Source organism: Suncus etruscus, chromosome 6 (assembly GCF_024139225.1).
Source record: "Suncus etruscus isolate mSunEtr1 chromosome 6, mSunEtr1.pri.cur, whole genome shotgun sequence".
In the NCBI taxonomy this organism is placed as follows: Eukaryota; Metazoa; Chordata; class Mammalia; order Eulipotyphla; family Soricidae; genus Suncus; species Suncus etruscus.
This window is the reverse complement of record NC_064853.1, coordinates 34,679,465-34,699,533: the sequence shown is the minus strand read 5'-3', so window position 1 is coordinate 34,699,533 and position 20,069 is coordinate 34,679,465. Positions and strand designations below refer to the sequence as shown.

Sequence of the window (20,069 nt, the reverse complement as noted above, 5' to 3'; positions counted from 1 at the left end):
AACGTTTTCCCTGGCCTGGGAACCATGTCGACCGTGGTAGCTCAGTCTCAGCACGTCTTTGGCCTTCGAGCCCACGTGACCAACAATGTCTTCTTCTTCGATGAGCAGATTGTGATATTTCCTTCAGGCAATTACTGTGTAAAGTACAATGTGGATCAGAAATGGCAAAAATTCATTCCAGGTAATAAAACAAACCAACAAATGCTTCTTTATGGCACATTATTAACCTTAAATAATCCTCTAATTCCATCACACAGATGGATGGAAATAATCGTTATGGCCAATTTGAATGTATATAGAGATTTGTAGATGCAAAAGAAAGAAATGATCACTTAGCATTACTTGTTAGAAGGATTAGTTTATCATACATACACAGTTTTAAAAGAAAAAAAAAACACATAAAATAGGACCAGGATAATAATGTTTGTCTCGCCACTCTTAATCCTATCATCCCTATGGCGCCCCTGAGTACTGCCAGGAGGGATCTCTGAGCTAGGCGTATCATCAGGGGTGGCAAACAAAATAAAACAAAAAAGCCCACAAACAAAAATATCATAGGTAAAATAACGTTAACTTAAAGGTAGCTTTTTTAGAGCTATTTAATGAGAAAAAAGGAGTGGGGGTGTAGGGAGAGCAAAGTTATAGTATACCAAGTAGTTTATTTAGTTGCCTTGCATGCTGCCATCCCGGGTTTTAATCCCAGCATTTATGTGGTCCTCTACAAGTCGGTAGTGATCCCTGAGCGCACAGCCAGGAGTAACCCCTGAGCATCACTGGGTGGGGCCCCAACACAAACAAACAACAATAAAAAAGAAAGTATCTTTTTCAATGTTTCCTCAATATCATTATCTTTGTACTTTTGGGGATGCTTTTTTAATTATCTAACATAGTTTTCCAAAATACCCTTCATCATTATATATTTTGGGGAGGGGGTATAGATTTGGACCACACCTAGGAAATCAGGGTTTACTCTTGACTCTGTCAATCACTTTGGGTCAGGCTCAAAGAGCCATACACAGTACTGGGAATAATACTGAGGTTAGGTACATACAAAGCAAGAGCCTTAACCCCTTGCTATCTCTCTGTCCCCCTATGATTACTTTTTTACAATTTTTACTATAACACTGTAATTTACCAAGTTCATAATATGGTTGTTTCAGGCATTATATGTTTAAACACCAATCCCACAGCCAGTGTGGTCTTCCCTTCACCAGTGTCCCCAGTTTCCCACCCATCACTCTAACCTGCCTCAATGCAGGTACAAATTTACTTCATATTGTTCGTTACTACACAAAAGTAAATAGAATTATTAAAACTTAGATCAGCAGGGTCAATTTGAAATGATTGTTATATCTCTGTAGAGCATTACTAAAATCAGTGTCTAAAGATTTATTAGTTGAGCCAGAGAGATAGCACAGTCGTGGGGCGTTTGCCTTGCATGCAGCCAACCCAGGAGGGACCCGGTTCAATTCCCAGCATCCCATACGGTCCCCCAGCCTGCCAGGGGCGATTTCTGAGTGCAGAGAGAGAGCCAGAAGTGACCCCTCAGCGCCACTGAATGTGGCCCAAAAACTAATCAATCAATAAATAAAGTTTTTTTTTTTAAAAAAATAAAGATTTATTTGACTGTGATTAGTGCTAATTGAACCTTCGGAGGGTGTTGGTTGTGCCACTGGACTGCTACAGTTTATGTAGAAAAGGCAATCTGCCCACACCGACCTTTCTGAGAAGGCCACAGAGGTCTTATCTTGGACTTGGCTACATGGGAAGTATCAGCGACTTTTTTTTATGCTTGGTGGTGGAGCCAGGCTGGTTTTTCTGCTGAAAAGATGTAGATGAGTAAGGACTGTTAGGTTTTCTGGTAGCAGGATGGGTAAGGGGTGTTGTCTTGGCCATTCTGGAAAAAGAAACAGTCCAAGAGTTTTCAGCCCTGAGAGGATTTAACTGCTCATATTATTTAGTTTCAATCCCAGAGCTGTGTTGTTTCTGTGGAGGAAATCACACATTTTTAATCCATGTCTAATGAAGACACAAGATTTTATGCCAGGTTTCAAATTGCTTTTTGTATGCTACACATATTTGGGTTCAGATTGGTTCCTCTTTATCCTCTCTTCATTAACTTCAACATGCCTTACTGTGATATATATAGGCTTATAAAAAATGTTACACTACATACGTAATATTTAAAGATCACCTATAATAAATATGAACTTAATGGAGAATAAAAATTGTATATGGGCTGGAGCGGTGGCACAAGAGATAAGGCATCTGCCTTGTCCGTGCTAGCCTAGGATGGACCGTGGTTCGATCCCCCAGTGTCCCATATGGTCCCCCAAGCCAGGAGCAATTTCTGAGCTCAGAGCCAGGAGTAACCCCTGAGTGTCACCAGATTTGGCCCAAAAACAAACAAACAAAAAAAGTGTAAAAATGGGACCAGAGTGGTGGCACAAGATGTAGGGCATCTGCACTAGTTTAGGATGGACCATGGTTTGATCCCCTGACGTCCCATATGGTCCCCCAAGCTAGGAGCGATTTCTGAGTGCATAGCCAGGAGTAATCCCTGAGTATCACTGGCTGTGGCCCAAAAACCAAAAAAAAAAAAAATGCATAAAAATATGTAGTATAGCACATTACAGACTCGGGGTTTCTCCCTCATTTCATTACTTTTTATACACATTGTCTTTTTCTTTTTTTTTTATATATACACATGGTCTTTTCTTTGTTTATACAAAGATGGTCACAGTGCTGTTAAAGTCTGTTGCATTGATGTACACAATTCCTGCATCCCACCATCAAAGTAGCCAGTACCTTCTTACCTTCCTTCCTCTTCCTTCCCCCCAAGTGCTTAGTAATCAGTTTTGTATTCCAAGGTCAAGGCCTGTCATTGTTCAAAATTGTCTGTTCTCTTGTTTATACACTTTCTATTCCACATACAAGTGAGATCATCCAGTATTTGTCCTTATCCCTTTGACTTATTTCACTTCACATCTTTAGTTCTATACATGTTATAGCTGCATAGTATTCCATTGTGTGTTTATATACCACATTGTAAATGAGGCCGGTAAGGTCAGAGCCCAAGATGTAGAAGTCACTGGTCAGAGTTGCTAGATGTAGAAGTCACTGGTGAGGTCAGATCTCAGACGAGTAGAGCACTCATAAAGAAGCATCCAACAGGGCCCGGAGAGATAGCACAGTGGCGTTTGCCTTGCAAGCAGCCGATCCAGGACCAAAAGGTGGTTGGTTCGAATCCCGGTGTCCCATATGGTCCCCGTGCCTGCCAGGAGCTATTTCTGAGCAGACAGCCAGGAGTAACCCCTGAGCATCGCCAGATGTGGCCCAAAAACCAAAAAAAAAACCAAAAGCATCCAACAGGGGGGGGGGGGCGGAGAGATAGCATGGAGGTAAGGCAGGAGGTCATCGGTTCGAATCCCGGCGCCCCATATGGTTCCCCATGCTTGCCAGGAGCAATTTCTGATCCTGGAGCCAGGAATAACCCCTGAGCACTGCTGGGTGTGACCCAAAAACCACAAAAAAAAAAACAAAAAAAACAAAACAAAAAAAAAGAAGCATCCAACAGCTACTTCGGGAGAGTAGCTCAGTGTACTATAGGTGGGAAATATTAGGGGAGAGTAGGGTGTGAACTGTGTCAGCCAATGTGAAAGGAGATTAAAGCAGGGTGTGTGCTTCTGAATGTTAAAATGGTGTGTGCCTAAGGTGATTAGCTACACCACTTCTTTATCCATTTATCTGTCATTTGGGTTGTTTCTATTTCTTAGCTATTGTACAAAGTGCTACAGTAGACACTAATGTACAAATATATCTTTTCAAATTAAAGTTTTTGTGTTTTGGAGTAGATGCCAGAAATTCAAATGAGAGTTTTATTCTCACTTTTATGAAAAATCTCCATACTGCTTTCCCTAAAGGCTGAACCAACCGAGATTCACACTAACTGTGGATGAGGGTTCCTTTTCCACCACATCCCCAGCAGCATAGTTGTTTCCCATATTTTTTAAATATATGTAGTTCTCACTAATGTGAAGAAATCTTTCATTGTTTTGATTTCCCCATGACTCACACACACAAATACACACACCCACACTTAAACACCCCCATCCTATACTTTGTCAGTATTTCTTTACTTCCCCATATAGTTTGCTACATATATTTAACCTTATGTAAAATTTAGGGGTTTTTGCTGCAGTTGTCTAACTTTACATAGTGGTATATTACAGATATTCTGTGACTTCTTTTGTTAAGCTTCATGCTTTTGAGATTTGTACATTTTCATACATATCGACTGAATCATTTTATTGCTATATAGTGATTCAATGTGTGAATCTCACGTCTCAAATATATGCATTTCTTCTGGTGTTGATGGACATTTGGGAGAAAGTATGTGCTTTTTTTTGTTATCACAATTCCATGCCACTGTAAACATTCTAGCATTCCTGCATGCTCATCCATCTACACATATTCCCCAGGCTATACAACCAGCACAAAAATGACTAACTAGATAGTGTGGTTTTACCAAGTTGTATTCCCACCAAGAATGCATGAGTTGCTGTTCCTGCACATCCTTCCAGCCCTTGTCCAACTTCCTAACTTTGTACTAATCTAGTTGAGAAAGATTATCTTATTATGGCTTTTTGTTTATTTCTCTACTACTGATGAGAATAACTATCTTTCCTCGTGTTTATGGTCTATGCCTGCTTAATCTTCTGTGAAATGCTTTTACTAATTGCTCTGTGGTTTTTAGTTTGCTGGTAATTATTTTCTTTTTGCTTTATGGGCATACTTCTAATATTCTGTATAGCAATTTTCTGTCAAATATATGTATTGCAGTTATTTTTTCCTAGTTTGGAAGTTGTGTCTCCTCCCTTATGGGAAAATTTTTTTAAATAAAATCAATGTGTCTATTAAGAAATTGTTCCTACTCAAAGATTATTTATATATTTTCTCTCATGATTTGTATTTTTATTGGTTTTTGTTTGTTGGTTTGGTTTGGTTTCGCCTTTTGCTTGGAAGGCTTTGAGTTAGGAGGGTGCTTAGTGTGTTTAGAGGAACAGCAAAGAAGCCAAGGTGGTTATATAAAAGTAAATGGAGGGGGTCAGAGCAGTGACACTAGAGGTAAGGTGTCTGCCTTGCAAGAGCCAGCCTAGGAGGGACCACAGTTCAATTCCCCTGAGTCCCATATGGTCCCCCCAAGCCAGGAGCAATTTCTGAGAGCATAGCCAGGAGTAACCGTTGACCCCTGAGCATCAACGGGTGTGGCCCAAAAACAAAAACAAAAATTAAAAAATAAAAGTAAATGGAAGATGGGGTGTGAGAGATAAGGCAAAGACATCATGGAAAGCACCATCAGCAGACTTTTTACTCAGGGTAAAAGGAGAAGGCAATCATTCGGATACTGCATCTCTATGAGGAGGGGAAGGGTGAAAAGAGACTCGTTCCAAGACCATTGCTACAATACAGGTGAGAAAAATGGGGGAAGACATAGAGCAAAGTATTGGCAGGCAGCAGGGATTTGAAATATGTTCAAATCCTGCATGTGTTTTAAAGTTAGAGGTGACAGATTTCCTCCCACATAGACTCATGTGGGGTGGAAGTAAAAGAGAAACAGTGAAGCTTTTGGCCTGATGTAGTTACTATTTATGGAGATAGAAAAGAGAAAGGAGCCAGGTTTGGGAGAGTATTGGGAGGTTAGTTTGTGTTGTAGTAAGACTGAGAAGCCTTCTAAATATTCGAAAAATAGATCTTAAGTAAGAAGCTTGATTTCATATCTGGATTTGAGAGATCAAAATGTGAGGGTTGGGGCCGGGCGGTGGCGCTGGAGGTAAGGTGCCTGCCTTACCTGCGCTAGCCTAGGAGACGGACCGCGGTTCGATCCCCCGGCGTCCCATATGGTCCCCCAAGCCAGGAGCGACTTCTGAGCGCATAGCCAGGAGAAACCCCTGAGCGTTACCGGGTGTGGCCCAAAAACCAAAAAAAAAAAAAAAAAAAAAAAAAAAAAATGTGAGGGTTATCAACTTGAAATAAAGACTTTGGGAGGGGCCGGCGAGGTGGCGCTAGAGGTAAGGTGTCTGCCTTGCAAGCGCTAGCCAAGGAAGAACCGCGGTTTGATCCCCCGGCGTCCCATATGGTCCCCCCAAGCCAGGGGTGATTTCTGAGCGCTTAGCCAGGAGTAACCCCTGAACATCAAATGGGTGTGGCCCGAAAAACAAAAAAAAAAAAAAAGACTTTGGAAAAGAGGGCTGTCCACACATGATATGGTGCTCAGGACTTACTCCTGGCTTTGTGCTTAGGGATTACTCCTGGCAATGAGTGAGGGACCATATGTGGTTCCAGGGATTGAATGCAGGACAGCTGCATAAAGGCAAGCATCCTGCTCACACTCTCTCCGGCCTGATCTTTCTTTCTTTTTTTTTTTTTTTTTTTTTGTTGTGGTTTTTGGGTCACACCCGGCAGTGCTCAGGGGTTATTCCTGGCTCCAGGCTCAGAAATTGCTCCTGGCAGGCACGGGGGACCATATGGGGTGCCGGGATTCGAACTGATGACCTCCTGCATGAAAGGCAAACGCCTTATCTCCATGCTATCTCTCCGGCCCCTGATCTTTCATTTTTGAAATAACCCACCAACCAGTTCCCTTCTCTCCAGGATTGTACTCCCTGCAGTTGCCAGAGGAATCTTTCTTTACAAAAGACCCTTCATAAACTTTCTGAAGCTTTATCTTTGCCTTCCTGGAGAAATTCAAGCTTTCTACGATGCCCAAATTTGGGTCTCTTCCAAGGCCCACTGACTCCCTGCAATGCTTCCAGAGAAAACCTGAAGATAAAATCATGAATATGAAATAATAACACAGCTTGGATGATATTCACTTTCAGACCAATTTATTTATAAAGTAAAAAATTTAACATATTTTATCACATTCTTTTTTATCTGTATTTGCAAAAGAGGATTTAGTTTTTGTACCTGTTTCAGTCTTTATTCACATATTAAACACCTACCTAGGTGCAGTGCTGGAAATTTAAAATTTTTTTTGTTTTGTTTTCTTTTGGTTTGGTTTGGTTTTTGGGTCACACCTAGCAGTGCTCAGGGGTTACTCCTGGCTCTATGCTCAGAAATCGCTCCTGGCAGGTTCGGAGACCATATGGAATGCTGACTTTCGTCGTTCTGCATGCAAGGCAAACATGCCTTACCTCCATGCTATCTCTCCAGCCCCAAATTTTAAGTATTTTTAATGGATGAAAAGACCATGAAAAAAATCACAACTTAACCTATATCAAATATATCTACTTATATTTTTGCCTCCTCTTCTGCTTTTGAGAGATCCCAGGCTTTGTTTGCCTGCTTATTGCCTCATGGTGGCAAGATGACTCCTGTAGCTCTAGACAGCACCTTTCTCTTCCAGGCAAAGAATTGGGAGAAGTAGAATGAAAGCACAAGCTTTACCCTCCAGCCAGCACAGCAGACTTCAACATTAATTGTTTCATGGTCAGTGTTCTTAACTGAGGGGGGATGAGTAAGCTGGAGTTGGCACCCCCAGCATGAAACTCAGAGGAATAATGTTGCTACTCAATAGGGCATAAAGTTTTCTGTGATCAGCTCCTCTACAAGTCTTCTTCTTTTTTTTTTGTTTTGTTTTGGGGCCACACCCTCATTCTCTCATTTTCCCCTCTATTTGCAGGCTCAGACAAGAGTCAGGGAATGTTGGCCTTGGCCATCAGTCCCAATCGGCGATACCTTGCAATCTCTGAGACAGTGCAAGAAAAGCCTATGATCACCATATATGAACTGTCAGCCATTCCTTGCCGGAAGCGAAAAATCCTCACTTCTTTTGACTTTCCAGTTCAGAAATTTACCTCCATGGCTTTTTCTCCAGACTCCAAGTATCTGTTGACTCAGACCTCACCTCCAGAGTCAAACCTTGTCTACTGGATGTGGGAGAAACAGAAAGTAATGGCCATTCTTAGAGTTGATTCTCAGCACAACGTTGTCTACCAGGTACCAGAATAACAAATGTCATGCAAATCAGCAGAACTTATAAATGTTCTCTTCCACAGAATGATTTCTAGTGCAGGAAAAAGGCCAATTTTTTTTTTTTCATTTTTGTCCAGGCTTACTCCTGACTCTGAGCTCAGGGATTAGTCCTGGAGGGACTTGGGTGACCATATCAAGTGCCGGGTATTAAACCTTGATCAACCACAGGAAGACAAGCACCCTAACTGCTGCACTATCTCTTCAGTCCACAGAGTGCCGATTTCTAAATGTGTGTGTGTATATATATATGTACATATATATGTACAATATATACATGTATATAATATATATACATGTATATATTCCTAAATGTTTATATTTCTTTCTTTTTCTTCTTCTTTTTCTTTTTTTTTTTTTTTTTTTTGGATTTTGGGTCACACCTGGCAGCGCTCAGGGGCTACTCCTGGCTCTAGGCTCAGAAATTGCCTCCGGCCCCAAATGTTTATATTTCTAAATGTATAAATATGCATGTATATATACATTCAATATATATTGAATCTTCCTGAGATTCATAGTTAAAAAGTTGTTGATGGTTGTACTTCAGTGATATAATGTTCCAACACTCACCTCCCTCACCAGTGTTCATATCCAGCATTTCCCACTTGTCCCTGCCCCCACAGCCTGCCTCTATGAGACATTTTTCTTCTCTCTCTTTTCTCTCTCTCTTTTCTCTCTCTCTCTCTCTCTCTCTCTCTCACACACACACACACACACACACACACACACACACACAAACACACACCACTCTTTCACTCTCTCTCTTCTCCCTTTTTATTTTTAGGTAACATGTTTGAGATACTGCTACTGAAAGTGCATCATGCATGTCTCTATCTCCTTTCAACTCTCAGTTCTTGTCCAGAATACTTATTTCCAACTACTATTGTCATAGTGGCCCCTTGTCTGTTCTGAGTACTGATTTTTTAACCAGTGTTTAATTTTAGTTCCTTTTTTTCCTGTTAAGTTATTTTAATATGGATGAAAAAGACAATTTTATCTTCTGTTTCTCATTTAAGTTTAAGTCTTTCCTCTATTTTTTCCCTTTTAATTAAACACCATGATTACATAGTTGTTCATGATTGGGTTTAAGTCTTACAATGCACTGTATTTTCTGGCGTTTAAGACGACTGGGTGTATAAGACAGCCCCCTACTTTTCCTGTTAAAATATAGGGTTTGGGCTGTATTCGACATATAAGACTACCTCTCTTTTAATGCACACCAAATGGAAATTAAAAAAACATAAGAGAAAAAGAGTAGAACCCTCAAAGGTTAACAGTATATATCTAATAATGCTAGACTTTGGAGTGCCAACAATCATTTTTTTACATTTGTCATTTGTAGCGAATGCCTGTGATTTTTTTTTAAATTGTGATCTACATTGAGAGCAGGGAGAGGGGGCTCTTCCAAGAGCAGCTGGCTGGGTGCAGTGATTAATCGGACAGCTAGAGGGAGACAGAGCACCTCCTCTGTGTCCCATAAAAGCTGAAGAGGACTAAACAATGGAAAGCCATATACCAGCAATGACACCCAGCGACTGGATGGGATGCAGTGCTTGGTAACTCAGCTCCTCTGTGTGCCTTGAAAGATTAATCAGGACAAGCAGAGGATTGTGATGATGCCTGGCAGCTGGATGGAATGTGGTGGTAAGAGGGGGGCAGATCACTTGTCCCTAAAGCTGGAGTAAGTTTCAGCACGCTGTATATTGACATATAAGATGACCCCCAACTTTTAAGACATTTTTCATGGGTTAAAAAGTCTTCTTATACGCCGGAAAAAATGGTACACCACCCTTCACCCATGAACATTTCCCACCACTGATGTCCCCAGTTTCCTACCTCTCCTCCCCACTGCCTGGGACAATCATATAACTCCTCTCTCTCTCTCTCTCTCTCTCTCTCTCTCTCTCTCTCTCTCTCTCTCTCTCTCTCTCTCTCTCTCTCTCTCTTCTCTCTTATCCTTTTTCCCCTTTTATTATCCAGATTGATCAGTTCCAGACTATCATTGTCATAGTGGTCCCTTTTCTACCCCAATTGCACTGCTTCTTACCATGTACCAGTCCTCCTGGCCCTCATCTTTCTTGTCTCTAGATATTATTGCTATACCATCTTTTTTTTTTCTTATATCCATAAATGAGTGAGATTATTCTATGTCTAGCACTTTTCCTTCTGACTCTTTTCACTCAGCATAATAGTCTCCATCTCCATCTACAAACACATAGGGCATGTAGCGTTATTACCCTGATTGCATAGATGAGGGAACTGAGGCCCTGGAAAACTAAGTAAGTCATTCACTCGAAATCACACCACGAAAGTAGATCCCCTAATTCCATTGTCTCTTCTCTTTACTCTGGCACAGAACTGCTTTCTCATCACAGGTTGGGACCAGAGATGGATTGATCCAACTTGTTTCTCCTTAGTCTTGGCTTCCTCCTGTCAGCTTTTCTGGACAGTGAAAGAATTTCAATAATATAATGTGAAGGGATAGACCTTTAGAAAGCTGTATGTGATGCTTCAGGTAAGCAGGGAGCAGAATACTCTTGCAGTTTTCTGTTAAAGGGAGTCATTCCATTAGGAGCTTGATTGCTCTCTCAGGCAGGGGTCCCAGGGATGCTCTATCTTGGCAGTCACCTCATATTGGGACCTTGGACTCAGTTTTACAAGCTCAGGAACACAGTTTCAGTCATACTCAGAGGTACTAGCTGTTCAGTGAATTCAAGCATGAATTCACCTATGCTCACAAGAGGAATGTGTGTGACCAGCACTTTCCATCTAGAATACTCTACCTCCCTCCCCAGTGTCTTTTGTCCTTTGCAACATAAGTGACATAAGTCATCAGATAGCTGCTTGGTCTGGAAGCAGGCCAAACCAGAAGATCAGTTCATACAGCCCACACCACAGCTTGACATATGTCCCTGTTCAAGGCAGTTCTTTGCAGTAGGTCTCAGAACACATGTCGGGAGGCCCACCAGGAATCCAGCACCGGAATGCAGAGCTAGAAAAGGGACTCATAGTCCCTTGAGCTGCTCAGTCTAGTGGGTGTAATGGGTGAAGTTACTGAACAATGGGATGAAAGGCTGTGGAGGGAAGCTCAGCTAGAAGAAAACTGTGTGCCAGGTCTTGCTTGTGGTTCCTCTGCCCCTGGAGAGAGCACACACTGCACACTCTCACTTCTCTGTGTCTCTGTTACTGCAAACTTAGATTTTCCTGTGCTACTCGGTTCTTGAGGAGTATCTGAAAAAATATAGATACAAAACTCAGAAGGTTAAAAAGTCTATTGTGGGGCCGGGAAGGTGGCGCTAGAGGTAAGGTGTCTGCCTTGCAAGCGCTAGCATAGGATGGACCGCGGTTCGATCCCCCGGCGTCCCATATGGTCCCCCCAAGCCAGGAGCGACTTCTGAGCGTATAGCCAGGAGTAACCCCTGAGCATTAAACGGGTGTGGCCCAAAAACCAAAAAAAAAAAAAAAAAAAAAAAAAGAAGTCTATTGTACAGACTAGATGGTCCAGGCCTCCATCCCTTTATGTTGTGCACAGTATCACTTACTTGTCCTGTCCCATGCTACCTAGTCTTCCTTAGTCTTGTCCTCTCACCTCCTATGCACGTTGGCTTTGTCTGTCCCTATGCTATTCTTTATCCAGTGTGTGCTTTCCTAGCCTGAAATCCTGTCCTTGGATCTCTCTCAGACTGTACCCCAGAGGTTCCCTATCACTCTGCCCAATTTTCTTAGAGTCTGATCATAGCCACATGTGCATCAGGTAGAGGCAGTCATGTTCTCTAAGCCTTGTTACTGGGCTCTTTTAGGACTACCCCCATTAGCTCCCTGAGCTTTGCTTTTATTAGTCTCTGGTCATGGCCACACACACATGGGTGAGATTCCTGGACCTAAGAGCTCTGCACTTGTTCTGTAATCCATCTGGATACAAAAGCTCTACCTGATTCTGCAGAGGTGCAGGCAGGTGGGTGAAAGAGACCTTGGCTTTCCCACCCACCACCACCTACCTCCTCTCTGCCATATTCTCCTACCCCCAGTTACCCCATTATCTATTTTAATTGGATCCCTTTTAAGTAGGAGATATTTAAAATGATCAACTAAAGTAACTAGATCACCGACACTCTACCCTTTCACTCCCACCCTATCAGTCTCCAGATGAGCCTCATTCTGTCTCCTGAGCACAGGTGTGAGCTGTTGTCCAGACTTACACACCTGGCTTATTTGGCCTTTTTAAGTGACTTTTGTAGGTTTCCTGGCTCAAGTTGACCGGCTTTACAAATATAATGGACTTGGTTCTACATTCAGATCAAGTATTAATTAATATTACATTGATTTTGTGATGTTGAGAGACTTCTTTGAACTACCTGAAATAAATGAGTAAAAAAAAATGGGACTAGTTCTATCGAGGTTCTTTTTCTCAATCTTCTTCATTTGCTATTACACATTTTACAGGTAAGCTTCAGTCCCCAGGATAACACTCATTTGTGTGTTACTGGAGCTGGGATATTTAAGATCCTCCGCTTTGCCGAGGGACTTCTGAAGCAAACTAATTTTCAGAGGGGAGAACCTCAAAACTACCTAGCCCACACCTGGGTGTCTGAGGACAAGATTATTGTGGGCACTGACACCGGCAGGATCTTCCTCTTTGAATCTGGTGATCTACGCTGGGAGACAAACATAATGGTCAAGGAAGCTGTCAGCGACAACAAGAACCTGAAAGCGATCCAGGAATCAGAGAGGTAATGGTGCTTCTGGGGTGATGTGTGCACTTGTAAAATATATGCTCAGTGCCCATTACTCCAAAATGCTTTTACATTTCCTTATATTTACCATTACCTTACACTGAAAGCAGATTCTTTCAAAACCACTCGTAGGGTCAAGAGATAGTATAGGGGGGAAGGCACTTGCCTTGCATGCAGCCAATCCTGGTTCAATCCCTGGCACTACATATGTTCCCTCGAGCACCACTACATAGGTCCACAGTCAGGAGTAAGAACTAAGTACCACTGGATATTGCCCAGAATCCCAAAACAACATGTCTCCTAACCTCTACTTCCCCAAATCAGCTCTTTATTTCTTTCTACCTTTCTAGTGTTCAAAAGTATTCATGTATGTGGATCATTTGGTAATAGTCAGCATAGTCTAGATGCATTTCTTTGTGTCTCTTGATTTTATATATATAAATGTATAAAATAAAATATTTTAATATAAAAGTTTATGTTTGTTATTTTAATCCTAAAGAAGCATTTAACATTATTATTATAAACACTTTAACCTCATTTAATAAGCATTTTTAGTGTGTTAGTCTTCAAAAGTACAAGTCTGTACAAGAATATTTTTCAGGGGTCGGAAAGATAGCATGGAGGTAAGGCGTTTGCCTTACATGCAGAAGGATGGTGGTTCAAATCCCGGCATCCCATGTGTCCCCCGTGCCTGCCAGGAGCGATTTCTGAGCACAGAGCCAGGACTAATCCCTGAGCACTGTCAGGTGTGATCCAAAAACCAAAAAAAAATAAGAATATTTTTTCAGATGGTTGCCTAATTTTCTGAATGGGTTATACAGCAATCCCCCAAGCCTCTGGGTAAAAAGCATTGTGGGGTGAGAATTCAAGTCCTCAGGACCATACGGTTGAGTGGGAACATAAGTGGAGGCTCAGGAGACAGCAACCCACTTTACCCCTCCTATAGCCAGTTGTGCAACAGTAATAATCACCTTTCACATCGTTGCAATGTACCAGTATTTGCTTTTGAGATTTCTTTAAATACTCCTTGTATTTGTGTCTATTTGTGTCTTATTTAATAAGGTGAAAATTACTGTCATGCTTATTTCATAGACAAGGAAATTGAGGGTCAGAGAGGTTAAAGGACAGCAGCTCAGGATTCAAACCCAGCTTCTAACCCAGCACAGACCCATGAGTGCCTGAGCCCCAGTCACATTGGCCTACTGTGGATTCTTCTCCTTTCATTACTTGTCCATCCTTTTTCACTACTCCCCTTGCCAAGGACATCCCCGCCTTTTGTTATGTTTATGTTCAATGCTTCCTAATAAGTTTTAATTATTAAAACTTTTTGTTTGGTTTTTGGGTCACACCTGGCACTGCTCAGGAGTTACTCCTGGCTCTATGCTCAGAAATCACTCCTGGCAGGCTTGGGGGACCATATGGGGTGCCGGGATTTGAACCACCATCCTTCTGAATGCAAAGCAAATGTCCTACCTCCATGCTATCTCTCCAGCCCCTAAAATTTATTTTTAATAAATAAGTTAATAAATAAGTCAGAGGTATAGGCTCAGAGAGTAGCACAGTGGTGGGGGATTTGCCTTGCATGCAGTCGACCTGGAGAGGGACCCAGTTCAATTCCCGGCATCCCATATGGTCTCCCAGCCTGCCAGGGACGATTTCTGAGTGCAGGGCCAGGAGCAACCCCTGAGCTCTGCTTGATGTGGCCCAAAAACCAATCAATAAATAAATAAAGTTTAAAAAAAAAAAAAAAAGAGGTTCCCAAACTATTTCATCTATTGCTCCCATTTTTTGGGTCTTTGAGCCACACCAAGCAGTGCTCAGGGGTTGCTCCTGGCTCTGAGCTCAGAAATCGCTCCTGGCAGGCTCAGGGAACCATATGGGATGCCATGGATCAAGTCAGGGTTTATCCTGGGTTGGCTACATGCAAGGCAAATGCCCTACTGCTGTGCTATCACTCTGGCCCCAATTGCCCATATTTTAAAGAAATAACTCATCACCACTTCTCTGAAAACCTACCATCTTTTGGTGAACAAACAAACCCCCTCGGTCCTTCTGGCATCCCGTAGGGGAATGTGGACAAACACCCCAAAAGAGCCTCCCAGTGCCTGTGCTCACATGTTCTCACCCTTGCATGTGACCCAGAAGCCCCTCCTCTACCCCTTTATATCTGGAGCATAAGCTCTTGTCTCCTGCTGCCACCACAGCATGCCTTGGGTGCTCTCTTGCTTCTGAGCCAGGTCAATGTAGCTTCCCCTGACTCCCCCACACACACATACCAACTCCCCCACATATACACACACTTCTACCATGTTCCCCAAGGCACATGCGCATCCCTACTATTCTGGTAGTTTTTATTTCAGCCAGGAGCACTCAGCTTCTATTCATATCCAATCAGCACCTCATCATTCTCATCCTCACCCCCAACCTCATTGTCCTCACTTACCCCTCCCCCAGCAGTCCCACTCCATGACTCCTAGACTAAAAGTTGTGAGTCAGTCTTCCATCATCTCAGTGCTGCTGTCAACACAGTCCAACTTGACCAGATCTTTGAAGGAAGGAGAGAGGGCCCTAGATTCAGACCCCAGTTATTCCACTTACATGCTGTGTCCTTTTAGAAAACTCATCCCTCATAGTGACACTTATTTCTAAACCACATTTGGATGAGTAATAAGAGTGATTTCCCCAAGCTGTGACCCCCACCTCAGCTGTGAGCCTACCTCTTTCTCCTTCCGAGCAATATTTGTCAACTCAGGATTATCTTTGTAAACCTTAGGTGCTCTCTTCTTTTCTAGCCTGATCCACTTTCCAGGCCTCAGCTCCCCCGTGCCCTCCTATGAGCAGGTGGAGATGAACAACAACGGCAACCTCCAGATGTCCTTGCCCCAGGTGTTCGCCATGGCCTCCTACTCCAAGGGGTTTGCCTGCTCTGCGGGGCCAGGGAGGGTCCTGATGTTTGAAAAAACAGAGAAGAATTTTTTCCGGGAGAGCAGGGAAATCCGGGTAAGGAGAGTGGGAAGAAGCAAAATTGGTCCTGCTGGCCTTTGTTCACTAGCGAAGAGCTCTGCAAAGGAGAGTAATAGGGACAGGGAGGGCTAGTGGTCCTTAGCAAGTGGGGACTTGAACCATTTACCCTGCAAGAACTTGCAGCATGGGGAGGACAGAGTTGGGGTCTGGCACAGAGTCAAGAACAGGTTTGGGATCCTGGAAGAGAATGTTAGCAAGTAGTGTTTCCCTCTGAAGCCTAATGTGCCCTTAAGATAATACTGTGATTTGATTGATATTGCAAGCCTGTACCCTGGCACTCACTGAACATTCAGTCATTGGTTGTGGAGTTCATGAAGCCAACTTAGGAGGGATGGGACATGATTGGGAAAGATCCTGGGAAGCAGCTACATGTTTGATGGTCCTCCCTAAGGTTTTCAGAGGGTGTGGAGCATCTGACAGAAAATATTAAGTTATGTGTTCCAGATGGAGAAGGTTCCAGATGGAAAAGAGTGGCAAGGGGAGCAGAGCGAGGAGCCAGGGTGGGTTTGGAGCATTTCCTGTCCCCATGACAGAGACCTAGTCACCAGAATGAAAGAACTGGGATTTCAGGCTGGGGATACCACTGTGTCTGGGACATAGATGAGGCCTGGAACATGATGCAATGGATGACCTACACAATGAGGCAGCCTAACCAGAGGCACAAATCCCATATCTTCTTGAAGGAAACAACCTATCTCCTGTGGGTGTCCCAATAGTGAAATCAGGTGCCCACCCCCTGCTCTGGAGTGGGAGCAGTAAGTAGTGAGGGACTTTCTGGAGAAGAAAATGGTATAGGCCCTAGCAGGGGTCCTCAAACTTTTTAAACAGGGGGCCAGTTCACTGTCCTTCAGACTGTTGGAGGGCCAGATTATAGTAAAAACAAAAATTATGAACAAATTTCTATGCACACTGCATATATCTTATTTAGAAGTGAAGGAACAAAATGGGAATAAATACAATATGTGGCCCGCGGGCTGTAGTTTGAGGACCATTGCTCTAGGGTGTGGAGGAGCCCGGGTGTGGGAGGTGGGAGATGCTTGTCTCCTAAAGATCCTTCTCTAGCACTTTACCTGAGTGTGTGTGGGAAGCCCACACTCTTCTTTGTCATGAAATAAGGAGCCCTCTGAGTTGGTACCAAGGCTGTGAGGCCTAGTGTCTCAGGAAAGGAGACCAAGGTGAGGAAGCCTGTGAGTTTGTCTATAAACCAACACATTGAGAACATAGAGTGCAGGGCTGGAGCGATAGCACAGCGGTAAAGGCTTTTGTCTTGCACACGGTCAACACAGGACAAACTCTGGTTAGAATATTGGCATCCCATATGGTCCTCCGAGCCTGCCAGGAGCGACTTCTGAGCACAGAGCCAGGAATAACTCCTGAGCACCACCAGGTATGACCCAAAAATCAAAAAAAAAAAAAAAAAAAAGGAAGGAAGGAAGGAAGGAGAGGGGGAAGAGAGAAGAGGAGAGGAGAGGAGAGGAGAAGAGAGAAGAGAAAAGAAAAAAGAAAGAAAAATAGTGTCAGTAGGTGAAGACATGGTAAGGATGCAGACACACCAAGAGTGACGTCAGCAAACAAGCAGATAAGAACAGGCTACCCCTGGGCATCAATCTGAGAAGAAAATAAAGCCAGCCAAGTCCATGATATGCTGGGGCCTGTGGGTTTTTTTCCTACAATGTTCTAGAAGTGAGGGAGTGACTTGGGGGAAGGTTCCTACTTGACCAGAGCCCCAAATAAAATGAAGCAGTCATCAAGTTTGACTCAGTGTGATGAATATGGAGATGAATGCCCCTCACATTCAGCGCCTAGCCTGTGTCTGGCACTAGACAGATGCTCAAGTTGTGCTGTTTGCTGTCTTTTTTTCATTGTGATTACTTCCCCTGCTGTTGTTTTTACTGAGATGTGGGAGTAGGTGACTTCACAGAGAGGTAAGTGAGAGACAATGGGAAAAGGAAGCTGAGAATGGAGAGGAGCTTTTCTCATTCTGCGGTGGGCGGGCCTGTCCCTCCCTGAGAGCACTTAGCTCTCTCATCAAGTGTCTGAACAGAGGGGCCTCTGAGCACTAGGGGGCAGCAGAGGAACAAAGCAGAGGAGCCCAGAGCTGGCTGTCTCAGTGTGACAAATGTGAAAACAGAAAACCTGCCCACGTGCTATGGACAGTGAGGGGTGAGCAGCTACACACACACAGACACACAGACACACACACACAGACACACACAGACACACACAGACACACACAGACACACACACACACACACACACACACACACACACACACACACACACACACACACACACTGGCTCTGTGAAGATTTTCCAAAGCCCTTGCTATCATGGCAGAGCAGGAGTTGACTGGGTCATGAACGGTTAAAGGGTGTTTTGGAAGACAGGTGGAAGCAGGATTCCCAGTGTCCTAGAGCCTGCTATCACAGACTCTAACAAAAGTCTAGGGATTGGGAAATTTTAGCTGGGTGGCCATAGAAGAGATAGATGGAGACTGTGAGACACTGGCCTATGAGAAGGAATCCTAGGACAAAGCCCCACTAAGGGCATCAGGTCCTTCCAGCTGGGAACTGCAGGGCCTTCCAGAGAGTGGCCACTCCATCCTGACTTTGCTGCTTCCCTGCCACCAAGATTTGTGGAAGAAAGGCTGCCCCTGAGAAACACCACCTGAGAGCACCAGGTGTACCTGAGGCAGGTGGCCACCTGCACTGGACTTCAAGAGGGCGTTTTAAAGGAATTTGAGTTTTCAGAGGAGATCTCAGATGTGTGGCTTGATCTGTTTTTTATCTACTGCTGTCTTGTTCAGGTGCAAATGACCAAAGCCAAATACTAGTGCTGAAGCACAGTTCAATCTCTGAGTAGAATGCAGAACTAGGGCTCCATTAGCTAAGAGCGCCCAAGAGAACCCTGAACACCCCTGGAAGCACACTGACAGTGTGTCCTATGGGGACATCACTAATTGTAGTCTACCATCTCTGGCAGATTCCTGTGGACCTGCAGAGCAATGACCCAAGTCAATCTGACAAGCAGGACATCCTCTGTATGAACTTCAGCCCATCTGAGGAAACTCTGGTTGTCAGCACCAACAAGAACCAACTCTTCATCATCACCATGTCGCTGACGGAGATCAGCAAGGTGAGTCCTCCTTGGCAAGGTTCCCTTCCCACCCAATTCTCATCAGCGTGCATCTGCATCCCAACTAGCTCAGCAGAGGTTCCTCCAGTCCCTTCACAGAACTCAATAAAGTGTCTGTTAGGGTGGAGAAGGCTCCTTGGTGGAAATACAATCTCAGCAATCTCTTTGTAGCATATGTTTCTCCATTTCAATGTTCTGCACCCTTTTTCAATGGAAAAAGGTTGGAAGGAAAGGAAGGCAAGGAAGGAAGGCAAGGAGAAAGGGAGGGAGGGAGGGAGGGAGGGAGGGAGGAAGGAAGGAAGGAAGGAAGGAAGGAAGGAAGGAAGGAAGGAAGGAAGGAAGGAAGGAAGGAAGGAAGGAAGGAAGGAAGGAAGGAAGGAAGGAAGGAAGGAAGGAAGGAGTTTACCTGTTTAAACTTCAACTTAGTGGTTTTACACTATCTTCAGAGTGGTGCAATCATTCCCACTGTCTATTTTAGAACATTTCATTACTAAAAAAAATAGCCTTGGGGGCTGGAGAGATAATATCAAGAGAGCTTACCTAACTCAGGTTTAATCCCCAGCATCCCATATAGACTCTCTGAGCTCCATCAGGATCCCTGAGTGACTCTAGAATCAGGAGTAAGCCCTAAGCATTTCTGGGAATGTCCCCCAATAAAATAGTGATGGTGGTAATAATAAATAAAGAGCCTTAGGAGCCAGACAGATAACTCGAAGTTATCAGCAGACAGTTGCAGGCAAGGGACCCAGGTTTGGTCCCCAGTGTTGTGTGATTTCCTGAGCACAAAGCCAGGAATGGCCCCAAGCCCTACTAAGTGGGATCCAAAAATAAAATCAAAATTTTAAAATAAACTACATTCCACCTTTAGCTATGATCTCCTCACTCTCTCCCAAGTTCCTTTTATGGACAGCCATTAAATTACTTTATGCCCCTATAGATTTTTCCATCCTAGATATAGAATCACACAATTTGTGAACTTTTTTTGACTGGTTTCTTTCACTTTACATAATGCTTTCAAGTTTCATTCATGCTATTGCATGAATCGGTGTTGGTTTTCATATTTATGTTAGTGTGTGTGTGTGTGTGTGTGTGTGTGTGTGTGTTGCTAAGGATGAAACCCAAGCCTCACACATACAAGACACA

At 43.5% G+C, this 20,069-nt stretch overlaps 1 protein-coding gene across 1 annotated transcript in view; it reads left to right on the top strand.

Annotated features, from left to right (window-relative positions):
* Window positions 1–24: 24 nt before the first annotated feature.
* The window catches only part of CFAP57 (cilia and flagella associated protein 57), a 75,471-nt gene continuing 55,426 nt past the window's right edge, over window positions 25–20,069 (top strand). The window contains exons 1-5 of the mRNA XM_049775507.1: window positions 25–181; window positions 7,685–8,001; window positions 12,478–12,764; window positions 15,560–15,767; window positions 18,774–18,926. Of these exons, the coding sequence (XP_049631464.1) occupies window positions 25–181; window positions 7,685–8,001; window positions 12,478–12,764; window positions 15,560–15,767; window positions 18,774–18,926 (1,122 nt within the window). The remainder of the gene's footprint in view (window positions 182–7,684; window positions 8,002–12,477; window positions 12,765–15,559; window positions 15,768–18,773; window positions 18,927–20,069) is intronic.